Source organism: Gobio gobio (genome assembly GCF_949357685.1).
Source record: "Gobio gobio genome assembly, chromosome: 10".
NCBI classification, from domain to species: Eukaryota; Metazoa; Chordata; class Actinopteri; order Cypriniformes; family Gobionidae; genus Gobio; species Gobio gobio.
The window spans coordinates 33,659,305-33,673,023 of record NC_137116.1 but is presented as its reverse complement, the minus strand read 5'-3'; the positions used below and the strand labels follow the sequence as shown (position 1 = coordinate 33,673,023).

At 38.3% G+C, this 13,719-nt stretch overlaps 1 protein-coding gene across 1 annotated transcript in view; it reads left to right on the top strand.

The window, feature by feature from the left end:
* hmcn2 (hemicentin 2) overlaps positions 1 to 13,719 on the top strand; it is a gene marked incomplete at its 5' end in the record, with an annotated part of 108,223 nt that overhangs the window by 75,879 nt on the left and 18,625 nt on the right. Inside the window, 15 exons of the mRNA XM_079826325.1 lie at positions 111 to 389; positions 535 to 728; positions 1,036 to 1,117; positions 1,568 to 1,704; positions 1,784 to 1,925; positions 3,015 to 3,159; positions 3,236 to 3,363; positions 3,469 to 3,625; positions 3,822 to 3,943; positions 5,573 to 5,737; positions 5,846 to 5,953; positions 6,066 to 6,200; positions 11,446 to 11,580; positions 11,722 to 11,991; positions 13,517 to 13,707. Of these exons, the coding sequence (XP_079682451.1) occupies positions 111 to 389; positions 535 to 728; positions 1,036 to 1,117; positions 1,568 to 1,704; positions 1,784 to 1,925; positions 3,015 to 3,159; positions 3,236 to 3,363; positions 3,469 to 3,625; positions 3,822 to 3,943; positions 5,573 to 5,737; positions 5,846 to 5,953; positions 6,066 to 6,200; positions 11,446 to 11,580; positions 11,722 to 11,991; positions 13,517 to 13,707 (2,390 nt within the window). The remainder of the gene's footprint in view (positions 1 to 110; positions 390 to 534; positions 729 to 1,035; positions 1,118 to 1,567; positions 1,705 to 1,783; positions 1,926 to 3,014; positions 3,160 to 3,235; positions 3,364 to 3,468; positions 3,626 to 3,821; positions 3,944 to 5,572; positions 5,738 to 5,845; positions 5,954 to 6,065; positions 6,201 to 11,445; positions 11,581 to 11,721; positions 11,992 to 13,516; positions 13,708 to 13,719) is intronic.

Here is a 13,719-nt window from a genome sequence, read left to right as displayed (position 1 = left end):
AGCCATTTCACTCAGATATATGTAACATTAGGGGAAAAATTGACAATCACAACTTTCGTTTAGCGATTAGCTGCATGTGTTTAAACATTTCTGTTTGTCCCCCTCATCAGCTCCCCCCGCTGTTGAGCGCACAGAGCCGACTGAGCAGGTGGCCGTAGTCCAGGGCTCTTCGGTAACACTGACCTGTGAAGCCCGCGGTGTGCCCCCTCCTACTTTGTCGTGGATGAAAGATGGCCAACCGCTCTCACTGCACCGCAACCTTCTGCTCGATGGACAGGAAACACGCTTCCTGCTCTCTGATGTGGGTCCCAGCGATGGAGGCCTCTACAGCTGTGTGGCGAGCAACCAGGCAGGAAGCAGTACCAAGACTTTCAACCTGACCGTCCTAGGTATTTGCAGTCGAAAGCTGATGTATGAATGTAAACATGAGAGACTAGAGAAGGTTTTTGGGTCCATACAATAATACTTTTAGAAGGATAAATGCGTAAAATCTGACATAAGTTTTAAATCTGAGGATGGATTTGCCCATATTAGAGCCCCCCAAGATCTCTGGCTCTTCATCTCCTGAGGAGCAGCTGGTTGCAGTGGACAGTGTGCTGGAGCTGGAGTGTATCGCAACCGGTCTCCCCCCACCTACCCTCAGCTGGCTGAAAGATGGGCGTCCAATACAGGACAGCATGGCGATAATAGAGAAAGATGGGCAGCTGCTCAGGATCAACAAAGTTCAGGTGCTTTGATTTTAAGACTTATTCAATTGAAGCTATGTGAGCCATGTGAGATGGTGGGTTAAACCATGGAACTGATAAGTAGAAGGTTGCTGGTTCGATCCCAGCGGTCACCACCAGTGTGTCCTTGAGCAAGGCACTTTACTCCATGTTGCTCCAGGGGGATTGTCCCTGTAATAAGTGCACTGTAAGTCGCTTTGGATGAAAGCGTCTGCCAAATGCATAAATGTAAATGAAGGTATTTAGCTGTGTTTGCAATTATGTGTGGCTTTGTAATTGAGCCAATATGTTCTGTCATGTTTTGAATTAGGTGGAGAACGCAGGTCTGTATACCTGTCTTGCTAGTAGCCCAGCAGGAGAGGATGGTAGAAACCACTGGGTGCGCGTACAACGTGAGTAATTTTTTGTAGTTTAGTAGTTTTAGTAGCTGTAGTTTTCAGTTGCCTCAAAAAAACAACGTGCCAACAATGCGGCTGAACACGCATCGTTTTCAGACCAGCATGCACATGGGCGAACAGATGGGCGCAAATGCATTTGCTATTTAAACAACGTGGCACAGGAAGTGAAAATGATAACTGCGTCAGGCTGAAACTAGCGCTGGGTGTATGATAGGTATATGATAACTATAGCTTATATTCTTTTAAAACAAATCTTAGCATATTTACCCGTTTTTCTTGTCAAAGTCCATTTTATTGTTTTAAATTATGTTTAAATATTTGTACTTAAGAAATACAAATAACAAGACAGAAATACTGATTAAGAAAAACAGTGCAGACCAGAACAAACTGTCAAGGACCACAGTCATAACAGCTGATTCATTTGTTTTGTCTGATCACTTTCAGTTCCACCCACTCTTCTTGGCTCTAATGACATCAGAACTGTATCGGTTCCAGCCAAAGGTCACTTGACGCTGGAGTGTCAAACCGACAGTGACCCTCTACCAGAGATTGAGTGGTACAAGGATGATGTCAAACTACCGGTGAGAGCAGATCAATGTTCTGTCTGGATGTATTTGTAATTATTACATCACATTAAAATGCCTTTTCTGTCTCTCTCAGTTGGGAGGTCGAATTCAGTCGATTGCTGGTGGACAGTATTTGGAAATTCAAGATGTCCGGACCCATGATAGTGGACAGTACAGCTGTGTGGTCACCAACATTGCTGGCAGCACCAGTCTATTCTTCACTGTAGAGATTCTCTGTAAGTTTGTGTCACTCACACTCATGTTGGTCCAAACACATATGAGCATGATTTAAAAAATAAAGAACATATACACTACTGTTCAAAAGTTTATTTTATTTTATTTTTAGGAAACTTATTTATTTAGCAAGGGTGCAGCAAATTGATCAAAAGTGACAATAAAATAATATTCAAATAAATGTGGTTCTATTGAACTTTTCATCAAAAATGTATGTTTCCACACACACACACACACACACACACACACACACACACACAAAATTAAGCAGCACTAATGTTTTCAACATTGCTGATAAGAAACCAGAGAATAATAAGTTAATGAGATTTTTTTAAATGTTTTGAAAGAAGTCTCTTATAATCACCAATGCTGCATTTATTTGATCGAAATACAGTAAAACAGTAATATTGTGATATAATAATTATTACAAATTAGTGACTTGTTGTGTTTTTTTTTATATATTTTAAATGGTCATTTATTCATGTGATGGTAAAGCTGAATTTTAAGTAGCCATTACTTCATTCTTCAGTGTCACATGATCCCCCATGCTTATTTGGTGGTCAAGAAACATTATCAATGTTGAAAACATTTGTGTTGCTTCATATTTTTGTGGAAAGTCTTTGATGAATAGAAAGTTCAAAAGAACAGCATTTATTTGAAATAGAAATCGTTCGTAATATTCTAAATGTTTTCACTCACTTTTGATCAGGTTAATGGATCCTTGCTGAATAAAAATGTGAATTTAGTAAAAAAAAAAAAAATTCTTACTGACCCCAAACTTTTGAAAGGTAGTGTAGTGTCCTGGGGGTGTCAATCTCCAAAGAGAACTGTAAAAGTACCATGAAAAATAGTAAATCAGACCCTATTCCAAGTGCTTGTGCTTTCATTTCATGGAAAAGAACGTCCTGCAAAACATAAAAAATCTTTTTTTATATTCCACTGAAAAAAGAAAGTCAAACAGGTTTGGAATGACATGATGGTAAATAAATGGACATTTTTGGGTGAACTGATCCTTTAATTCTCAATGTGATGTTGTTAATTCTTAATGAGTCAGTAAGGACATAAATATCTAATTGATAATGCTCACTTAGTGCCACCGGTCATCAGAGAGGGGAGCTCGCTGATCATCGCACATGTCAATCAGGATGCAGTGCTTCCGTGTGAAGTGGAGGGAGGCCCTTCCTCATCTGTTTTATGGAGGAAAGATGGAGGTCCGGTCCCACTTCACAATGGCAGGCAAGTTTGTAAACAGCAGCATTTAATCCTGACCTTAAAGTGCCACCAACTGAATTCAATATCTGCTTGCACACAGATTCACCTTGCTGTCAGAGGGCTCTTTGCGTATTGCGACAGTACAGTTGTCCGACGCTGGGCGTTACTACTGCAGTGTATCTAATCAGGCAGGATCAGACCATCGTGGCATGGACCTTAAAGTCTACGGTACTGCAGAACACTTATACTTCCTTTGGGTTTCACTGAAGAGACATAATGACCAACCTCCAACATGACTAATTCTGTCTTTATTGTCCTTATTTATCCTGTCAGTTGGGCCCTCGATCAGCCCTGGTCCCTTTAATGTGACGGTGGTCACAGGTCAGAGGGCAGTGTTGAGTTGTGAGAGCACAGGCATACCTGCTCCTCGGGTGAGCTGGAAAAGGAACGGCTCACCCCTCAATGTGGATCTTCAGTCGGGTGCTTACAGGTTTGATGCGCTTTTTGAATTTTTTATTTATAAAATTGTATTTTATTTATTTAAAAATATTTTATATTATATTCTACTTGTTTTATTTCCATTATTTTTTATTTAGTATTTAATTTTTGGCTAATTGAATTTAATCACTGACAATTTATTTATAATATATAATAAAATAGCTTTACAACATGATTTTGTTTTGAAGGTTAATGTCTTCTGGCTCTCTGATCATTACCTCACCATCTGTTGAGGATGAGGGTTACTTTGAGTGTACAGTGACCAATGAGGTTGGAGAAGAGCGAAGGGTCATAGAGGTCATTCTGCAAGGTACTATGTTACAGGTTTATGGATAATAAGACATATTGGTAACACTTTACAATAAGGTTTCATTAGTTTACTATATAACATGCACTAATAATGAACTGCACTTCTACAACATTTGTTAATCTTTGTTAATGTTAATTTCAACATTTACTAATACATTATTAAAATCAAAAGTTGTATTTGTTAACATTAATATATTCACTGTGAACTAACATGAATAAACAATGAACAGCTGTATTTCTATTAACTAACATTAACATGTATTGCTCATGGTTAGTTCATGTTAGTTAATACATTAACTAATGTTAACTAATGAAACCTTATTGTAAAGTGCTACCGTGAACTCATAGGGGGATGATACACGGGGCAACTTTTTAAGCAAGGATGCCGGGCAATGTTGCCGAGCGATGTTTCTTGGGCACTTTACTACGGTGGCCCAGTAGTGCACAACACAACGAAATATAAAAAGCAAACATAAGTTCACAACAAAACGAAAACAAGCCACAACACAACAAAAAAGCCACAACACAAATAAATCAAGCCACAACACAACGGAAACAAGCCACAACACAACGGAAACAAGCCACAACACAACGAAATCAAGCCACAACACAACGGAAATGCTCCCAACCACTCGGGGGCACTCGGAGCGCGGTAAAGTTGCCACTGTTCTATAGAGTCGGCAATCTTACAAAGAATTCAATACCACAATTAGTTTTAACAGTATGTAGGCTGAAATATTAATTTAAAATCACCTACATGCATTATAGCTGCATATTTATGCGTGAGAATGCTTTGGCCCAGTACCACGGCGCTAAGGGAATGTCTGCCAATTCCACCAATTGGTTGAAACGTATAATTTGTATGAATTAAAATTTAAAAACAGACATGTTAAAATTCCACAGCTCTATTGTATTGGTAAAATTGACTTAATAATGCACAACACAACATTGGAATTTGAAAATGAAAAAAAAAGTTAATTTAATACAAATTATGTTTCAACTTGGTGGAATTGGCAGATGCTCCCTTAGCGCCGTGGCAGCGAGTCAAAGCGTTCTCGAGTATAAAGATGCAGCTATTATGCACGTAGGTGATTTTGAATTGATATTTCATGTCGATATACAACTGCACACTTAAAACTGATCGTAGTGTTTAAATATTTGTAAGATTGGCGAATCTATAGAACAATGCAAGGAAAAATAACTTTACCGCACTCCGAGAGTCCCCTAGTGGTCGGGAGCATTTCCGTTGTGTTGTGGCTATTTCGTTGTGTTGTGGATTTTTCGTTGTGTTGTGGCTTGATTTCGTTGTGTTTTGGATTTTTCGTTGTGCTGTGGCTTGATTTCGTTGTGTTGTGGGTTTTTCGTTGTGCTGTGGCTTGATTTCGATGTGTTGTGGATTTATTTCGTTGTGTTGTAAACTTATGTATGTTTTTTAAATTTCGTTGTGTTGTGCACTACTGGGCCACCGTACTTTCTCATTGAGAATGGGCTACACATTTCTATATGGATACTTTAGATCGGTCGTGGGCACTGCATCTCACCTGGTTGCCCATAGACGGCAACATTTCTCAAAAAGTCCTAATACAGTATGACTGTGCACATTCATGGATTGAATTTTTTTTTCTTCTAGTTCCTCCTGTAATCAAAGATGATGTCAGCAGTGTTACGGCTGTTAAAATGTCCCCTGTCGTGTTGCCATGTCATGCCACGGGGCGTCCAGAGCCTATCATTAGCTGGAACAAGAACTGGATGCAGCTGGGCGCTCGAGGGGGCAGTTACCGTGTACTGCCCACAGGTGAATCAAAATTCCACCATAATCTTCAGGCTTCAGCTATCACTGATATTTCTAAACCTATATGCTGTAGTAGTAGTTTGTAATTGTAGTTGTGTCATTTTGATGTAGGTGCACTGGAGATCTTGGCTGCAACACCCAGTCATGCTGGCAAATATACATGTTCTGCCCGCAATTCAGTTGGAGTGGCTTACAAACATGTTACTCTTACTGTGCAAGGTTAGATCCAGAAGTATTAGTGATATTATGTTAAAGTCATCCGATGAATAAAAAGCACACTTAGTATATGCAATTACCAAAATATATGATTTGATTGGGTTTGTATTCTTAGAGCCCCCAGAGATCAGGCCCATGGCAGAGGAAGTCCAGGTGGTGTTACATCACTCGGTTGTTCTGCCCTGTGAAGTACAAGGTTTCCCAAGACCCACCATTACATGGCAACGAGAAGGCATTCCTGTGGCAACAGGTTAGTTTGGTTGTAGCCTTGTAATTAAAACTGATTAGTGACAGGTTTGAGATCAAGATTGCAGATTTGATATACAACTTGAGACAATAACTTGTCTGCTGCCTGGCTGCCAGTTAATCTGAAGCTGGCTAAGTGCACTATTTGAGCCATGTTAACACAAGCTAATTATAAAATGAAAATAAATATCTGATTATCCTTCATAATGTGGTCACTATTTACATCTCACACTGTCTGTAAACTCTTGTGTGACCAAGGCAAAGACTGACGCATTTGTATTACATTTCAAAAAGCTGTCATCAGCACCACAGTGTAAAAGGAAACCATATCTGTACCAGTTAGGCCGGATCGGCACACAATGGAACGGTTAAACAATGAGAACATTTTGATCCGGCAGTGGAAAAGTGGCTAAAATTTACCATGTACACTACTATTCAATAGTTTGGGGTCAGTAGATTAAAAAAAATAATAATAATAAAGTCTCTTATGCTCACCAAGGCTGCATTTATTTCTTAATAATACAGTAAAGATAGTAATACTGTAAAATACTATTACTCTTCAAAATAATTGTTTATATATAATTAATTGTAATATATTTTTAAAATGTAATTTATCCCTGTAATAGAAAAGCTGAATTTTCAGCAGCCATTAGTTAATTCTTCTGTGTCACTTGATCACATGATCATTGTAATATTCTGGTTTGGTGCTCAAGAAACATTTCTATTATTATAAGTGTTGAAATGTTGGTTTGGTTTCCATATTTTTTTGGAAACTGTGATACAAAATTTCAGGATTCTTTGATAAATAGAAAGTTCGGAAGAACAGCATTTTTTTAAGTGTTCATTTTTTTGTAACATTATAAATGTCTTTACTGTCACTTTTGATTAATTTAGTGCAGCCTTGATGAGTAAAAGGATTATTTATTTAAAAGATCAAATAAAATTTTATTGACCCTAAACATTTGATTGGTAGTATTTATAATAATGAAATGATGTGCATTGTGGTTGTGTTTGTACGGGTCAACTTAGATCTAAGAGTAACTGTTATATTACCGAACCAGACCACTATACCACTATATATAACAGCAACCTGACCCTCTGAGCAACTCCAAACAGTCTGAGCCTCCGTAAAAAAAGTATATGTTTTTGTTGCACCTTTTGACACAGATTACCGTATCCACATGCACCCCCAATGAAAGTTTGTCATCCATAAGCAAACCTAAGTATGAGGCAACCTGTCTAATGGGCTTGTTGTCATGATTTGTGAGTGGTTGCCTACTAATTTGGAATCTCTGTGGTATCATGTTCAATGTCCTTATCTTTATACAGAAGTCTAAGAATGGCAGTATTTTACGACGATATTCCCAGGACGGTGACTCCTGTATTCATTGGTGTACAGTGTAAATAAGAGTGGTGAACATACACATCCCTGGGGAACACCAATACTAATGGACCTACATTCAGAAAGAGTCTGGTTGATTTTAACTGGTTGAGTCCTACCAATAAGACATGCATGGAACCATTTGATGTTATATGGATTAACAGCCATAGTTTTAGTTTGGAGAGCATGAGGTGTGGCTGCATGGTATTAAAAGCAGAGCTCATATCAAGAAAGAACAACCTGGCATAAGCCTTGGGATCCTCCAGATGTTTTAACACACCACAGTAAGGGTAGCATCATCAGTGCCCCTATTGATTTGACAGGCAAACTGATAAGGATCAAGATGGTCCTTAACCTCTTCTTTAAGCTTCCGCACCATAATGCAATCACCGCATCACAATGCAATACTCTCGAGGACTAGGTCTTTTTGGAACGGGTATAATGATTTATTTTTTTCCAAATATCTGGAATAATATGGTCAATGGACTTCTTAAAAAGTCCACCCAAGCATGGGCTAATTCCTCTGCAAAGGTTTTCAAAATAAAAGCAGAAAGACCATCCAGCCCATTTGCCTTTTTAGCATCAAGTTTTTAAAAAACCTTAACAACATCAGTCAAACTCATTTGAGGTTTAGATACAGAATCCTCAATCCTACTAGCCCCCAGTACTTCACTACAGTCATTTGAATTAACAGTGAACCTACAGTAAAACTCATTAAGCTTATTTGCCAGTGTCTTCTCTTTTACAACCTGCATACTTATCCTTTTAGGTATCATATTAGTTATACACCTTACCTTAGACCACAACTTTTTTGGATTTGTACTCAGATCACTATCAATTAAATCTCTGTAATTCTTACGAGTTTCTCTTATTTTATGATTAAGCTTTTTCTGGGCCAGTTCAAGTTCTGGGTCCCGTTATTTAAAAGCCAAGTGTTTATGATTTATACACTATTTAACCTCCTTGGTGATATAAGGCTTGTTACTCAAGAAACCTGTTTAACTGATTTCACAGAATCTACACAGAATTTTACAAACGCATACCTGATTTCGTTATGCCTATCAATATCTGGATCATACAGCACCTCCCAGTTAGTACAGAGAACAGCCTTTCAATATCTCCACTTTTTCTGCCGACCAAAGTCTCACCCACTTGTTCACAGGCTTAATTGACTTCAGCAAGGTACGATAGACAGGAATAAGCTGCGCCGTATCATTGTCCGAGTTTGCTAATGGTGGTTTAAAGGTCCCATGGCATGAAATTTTCATTTTATGAGGTATTTCAACATTAATATGAGTTCCCCTAGCCTGAATATTGTCCCCAAGTGGATAGAAATGTTGATCGGTGTAAAACCGAGTTCTGGCTGTCTCTCTCTGCCTTTGAGAAAATGACAGGCCAGACGAGCCAATCCTGAAGCCTCCTGGTTTGACGTCCAAGCAGGAGCGGTTTCCTCCCTTTCCTCCACCCAGAGAATCTGGCACGCCCATGCAAACACTCGAGATCATTAACGTTACTTGTGAACGAGTGAACTGGCAGTTTCTCAGTGTTTGGATGTACAAATGAAAATAGAAGTCTTTCTTCAGTTCCTTCTGATCTGTGATCATTGATTTCTGATGTGTAGCTAATTATTTATTATTCGTGCACACGCTGTGGCTTCTCTCTCTCCCGACAGAACGGTGTTTTCGTGTTTTCTATCTTGTGAGTCAGTGTTTTGTACGTCCTCGTCGCGTCTATCTGTTCTAAAATGTGCATACAGTCTTTTCTGTTTAACATCAGCAGTAACATCTTTAGAGATAAACCTCACACACGCCGAAGCTCGGCCTTCAACATCCCCGACCCCCAGTACTGCATCTGGCCCACAGCGGAGGCACCAAACGCGGCGTGAGATTAAGCAGAAGGAGGGTAAGCGTGAGGGTATCTGGGCTAGGCTAGCCAGCTTTCCCCACAATAAACTGGATTACATTCGATTACAGCTGTTGTGTCTTTGTTTGCGCTGTGTAAGTTACTCAATGCGCATCACTGACGCTATTCATATGATTGGAACATATCTAGAAATAATGCTTTAATCAAACTTACTAACTCGTTCATCTCGCTGTAATGGTACATTGCATGTGTTACAAAGTTGGTAGAATAATGATGAAGAGGACTTGGTGTGACTGGGACTCGTGTTTATTCAGAACTCTCAGATACAAACACAATAAACTCGCGCTGACAGACAACGCTCTCATAACTCAGTAGTTACTATAAATAACTTTGTTAGCAATCGCTCCGTCTCCGTGATGTCCTGTTCGCGAACGAATCATTCTTTTGAATCGGTTCTTTTTAGTGAACCGAACCAGTTCACCAAATCGGACTGAATCGTTCTAAACGGTTCGCGTCTCGAGTCAGCGCTGATCCATAATTTACTAACTTTCTGACATGAGTGACAGCCCCTCTGACTAGAAATAAACTAATAACCTGAAGTATATTCTAGTAACTACAACAGTTCACCCTGAACTGAGACATGCTGAGAACTGATGTGAAGTGAACACAGGTCCATCTGTCTCTGGCAGACTCGTGCCTGCTCGTGCCTCGTTAAACCACGCCCCCTCCGCTCATTTAAAATGCAAAGATGTCAGCCAATCACAACAGTGGGCGTTTTTCCTGAAGTCTCACAGCAGACACGCCTCTTGAAGCAGGGCAGTCAGCCACAGGGCAAACAGCAGTATAGAAAAAATGCCTTTTATTTCTAAATTATGACATTTTATGATGTAAAAATCATACTAACAATATAAGTACACCTCAGGAAACACTATAAAATAATAGAAAAATGCCATGCCATGGGACCTTTAAAGGGATAGTTCACCCAAAAATGAAAATTTTATGTTTATCTGCTTACCCCCAGTGCATCCAAGATATAGGCGACTTTGTTTCTTCAGTAGAACACAAATCAAGATTTTTAACTCCAACCGTTGCAGTCTGCATGTGAATGGTAACAAAATCTATGAGAGTAAAAAAAACATGCACAGACAAATCCAAATGAAACCCGGTGGCTCGTGGCGACACATCGATGTCTTAAGACACGAAACGATCGGCTTGTGCGAGAAACCGAACAGTATATATATAATTTTTTACCTCTAATACACCACTATGTCCAACAGCCTTGAGCGCGCTCTCACTTCCGGTGAGTGAGGTCTGTACACAATGAAGCCGGATCGTGTGCAGACCTCACTCACCGGAAGTGAGAGCGCGCTCAATGTATTAGAGGTAAAATGATATAAATACTGTTTGGTTTCCTCAGACGCTGTCGTACACCTCCCCATTTACCTCTACGCCGAACTGTGCCTCTAGCTTGTAGTAAGGAAATATCCAATGTTGTGGTGGTCTCCGCAGCTCTTCGGGTAAATGAGGCAATTCAGCGGTAATTTCAAAACACATACCTGCGAAGCGCAATGCCATAGGCGCCTCCCTGGTATAGGAGATGCTGTCCTGGTCATCATGACCATGTGCTGCCAAAGTTGTTTGACTCGAGCGAAAACAAAAAGATTCGGACCCAAAGGACACGCATGAGTGCAGTCCTCTTCCCCTCGAACAATTGAAATCTTTCAAAATGGGCCAAAAAGACTTATTTCCAACTCAGTTATGCAGCTACCAGTTGCCCAGGTTTTAAACATTTTATACATTCAGCCTTGTCTGTCTTTAAAAGAGAACACAAAAGGACATTATCAATTGCATTATAAAACTGGAAATAGTCATGTTCATGAGCAGAAAGTCTAAGGCAACATTCTGTCATTACAAGAAATAAAGTATGATTCATAGTAATAGTAAAAGATAATAATAGTAAAAGATCATATGATGAACAAATGATTAATAATATGATATTTTTCAGGTCATAGACTGATGGTGCTCTCCAATGGAGCTTTGAAGTTCTCACGGGTCACTCTTGGAGATGCTGGGACGTATCAGTGTTTAGCACAGAATGAAGCAGGAACAGCTATGGGAAGGACCCACCTCATTTTACAAGGTACGTCATGTTTATTGGAGGAAGTCTGCATTTTTTTACTTCAAACTAAAGATTCAGTTGCATGTTCATCTGTGTTTTAGTCAATGCAAGTATTACAAAGTGACTTTAGAGTAATGACTGATCTCATTGTTTCGGTGACAGTTCCTCCAGTGTTGTCTGTGCCTCGTCTGGAGTACACAACAGTTCTTGGCCAGCCGGTCAGTCTGGATTGTACTGCGGATGGTCAGCCAAAGCCAGAAGTGACGTGGCACAGGGAGCGTAGGCCGGTGGTGGAAGGTACGCACCTGAGATTGTTCTCCAACGGCACCCTGCACATCACTGCCACTCAACGCAGCGATGCAGGAATCTACACCTGCTCAGCCAGAAACAATGTTGGTAGAGCCAGCCATGACGTCAGACTCATTCTGCAAAGTGAGTTCCACACAATACCAAAAGAATCATTATTTGTGAAATCTTTGTATCATATGAAGTCCGTTTTTTTGTCGCCTTAGGCTTGCTCACTAGTGGTATCGATGCACTTTATACTAACAAGAAGATACTTTTACTTTAGGAGCTAAATTGCAAAGGAAATATACCTTAAACTAAGTTGAACTCACTTTTTTCTCAATTGCAAATTATCATATTTTGGAATATTATCTTTTTGTTGTAAGCAGTAATTGCAATGTATTGAGATTTATGCTTAAAGTAAGAAAAAGCCACAAAACAACGAAAAAGCCACAACACAACGAAAAAAGCCACAACACAACGGAAATGCTCCCAACCACTCGGGGGCACTCGGAGCACGGTAAAGTTGCCGCTGTTCTATAGACTCGGCAATCTTACAAAGATATCAATACCACAATTATTTTTAACAGTATGTAGGCTAACCATTGTTTATCAGCATAAAATATAAATTTCAAAATCACCTACATGCATTATAGCTGCATATTTATGCCCGAGAATGCTTTGACCCGATACCACGGCACTAAGGGAACGTCTGCCAATTCCACCAAGTGGTTGATTTGTATGAATTAAAATTACTTTTAGCATTTAAAAAACAGACATGTTAAAATTCCACAGCTTGATTGTATTGGTTAAACTGACTTAGAATGCACAACACAACATTGGAATTTGAAAATTTAATTTTGTTTTAATTAAAATTAAATTAAAAAGCTAACCAGCAAAACTTAATATCAAAAGCATTCTAAATGTTACATATGTTTGAACCATATTGTAATGTAGATTAACCTGTCTTGGTATTGCTGTTTCAAATAGGCCACCGTAATCTTTAGTCTGAGCCAGTCAATGTAATGGCAGATACAGTACTAGTTTGTTTCAAGGAAAATTATTTTCAAATAGTGAAAAAAGTTCAGGCGCAGGATTTCTTTTTTGCTTTAATATATATATATATATATATATATATATATATATATATATATATATATATATATATATATATATATATATATATATATATATATATATATATATATATATATATATATATATATATATATATGAAGTTATTACTTTTTGGTCATTTTAATTTGATAAATAATATTAACGTTTTATAACTATTAATTTAGAATATATTTATATATATATATATATATATATATATATATATATATATATATATATATATATATATATATATATATATATTTTTTTTACAATTAAAAGAAAAATGTGAATGTGGTGAAATTGCAATAGTGTTTTTTATACACTATTAACATATTTAATCTTAAAATTAATTATTAAGATATTTTATATTTTATATCATATAACAATAATATATAGATATTTTACTGGAAAATAAGACAAAAAATATTTTTTTATATGAATATGCTTACATATATTATGCCTTTTCAACATATTAATGATGTATTTCACCCATGAAAGACATTAATATACATTTTTAGTTCATAGATTTATCTTTATGTGCTTCTCCACTTAGCTCCACCGCAGATTTCTGTTGGTCAGTCAGAGATGTCCGTCATCCAGGGATTTCAAGCACTGCTTCCGTGTGCAGCACAGGGTCTTCCAGAGCCCAGGGTGAGCTGGGAGAAACAGGGAGTCCCTGTGCAAAACCTGCCTGGCAAATTCACTTTGCTGAGGTCAGGAGAACTGATTATTGAAAGAGCAGAGGTCAGTATATGT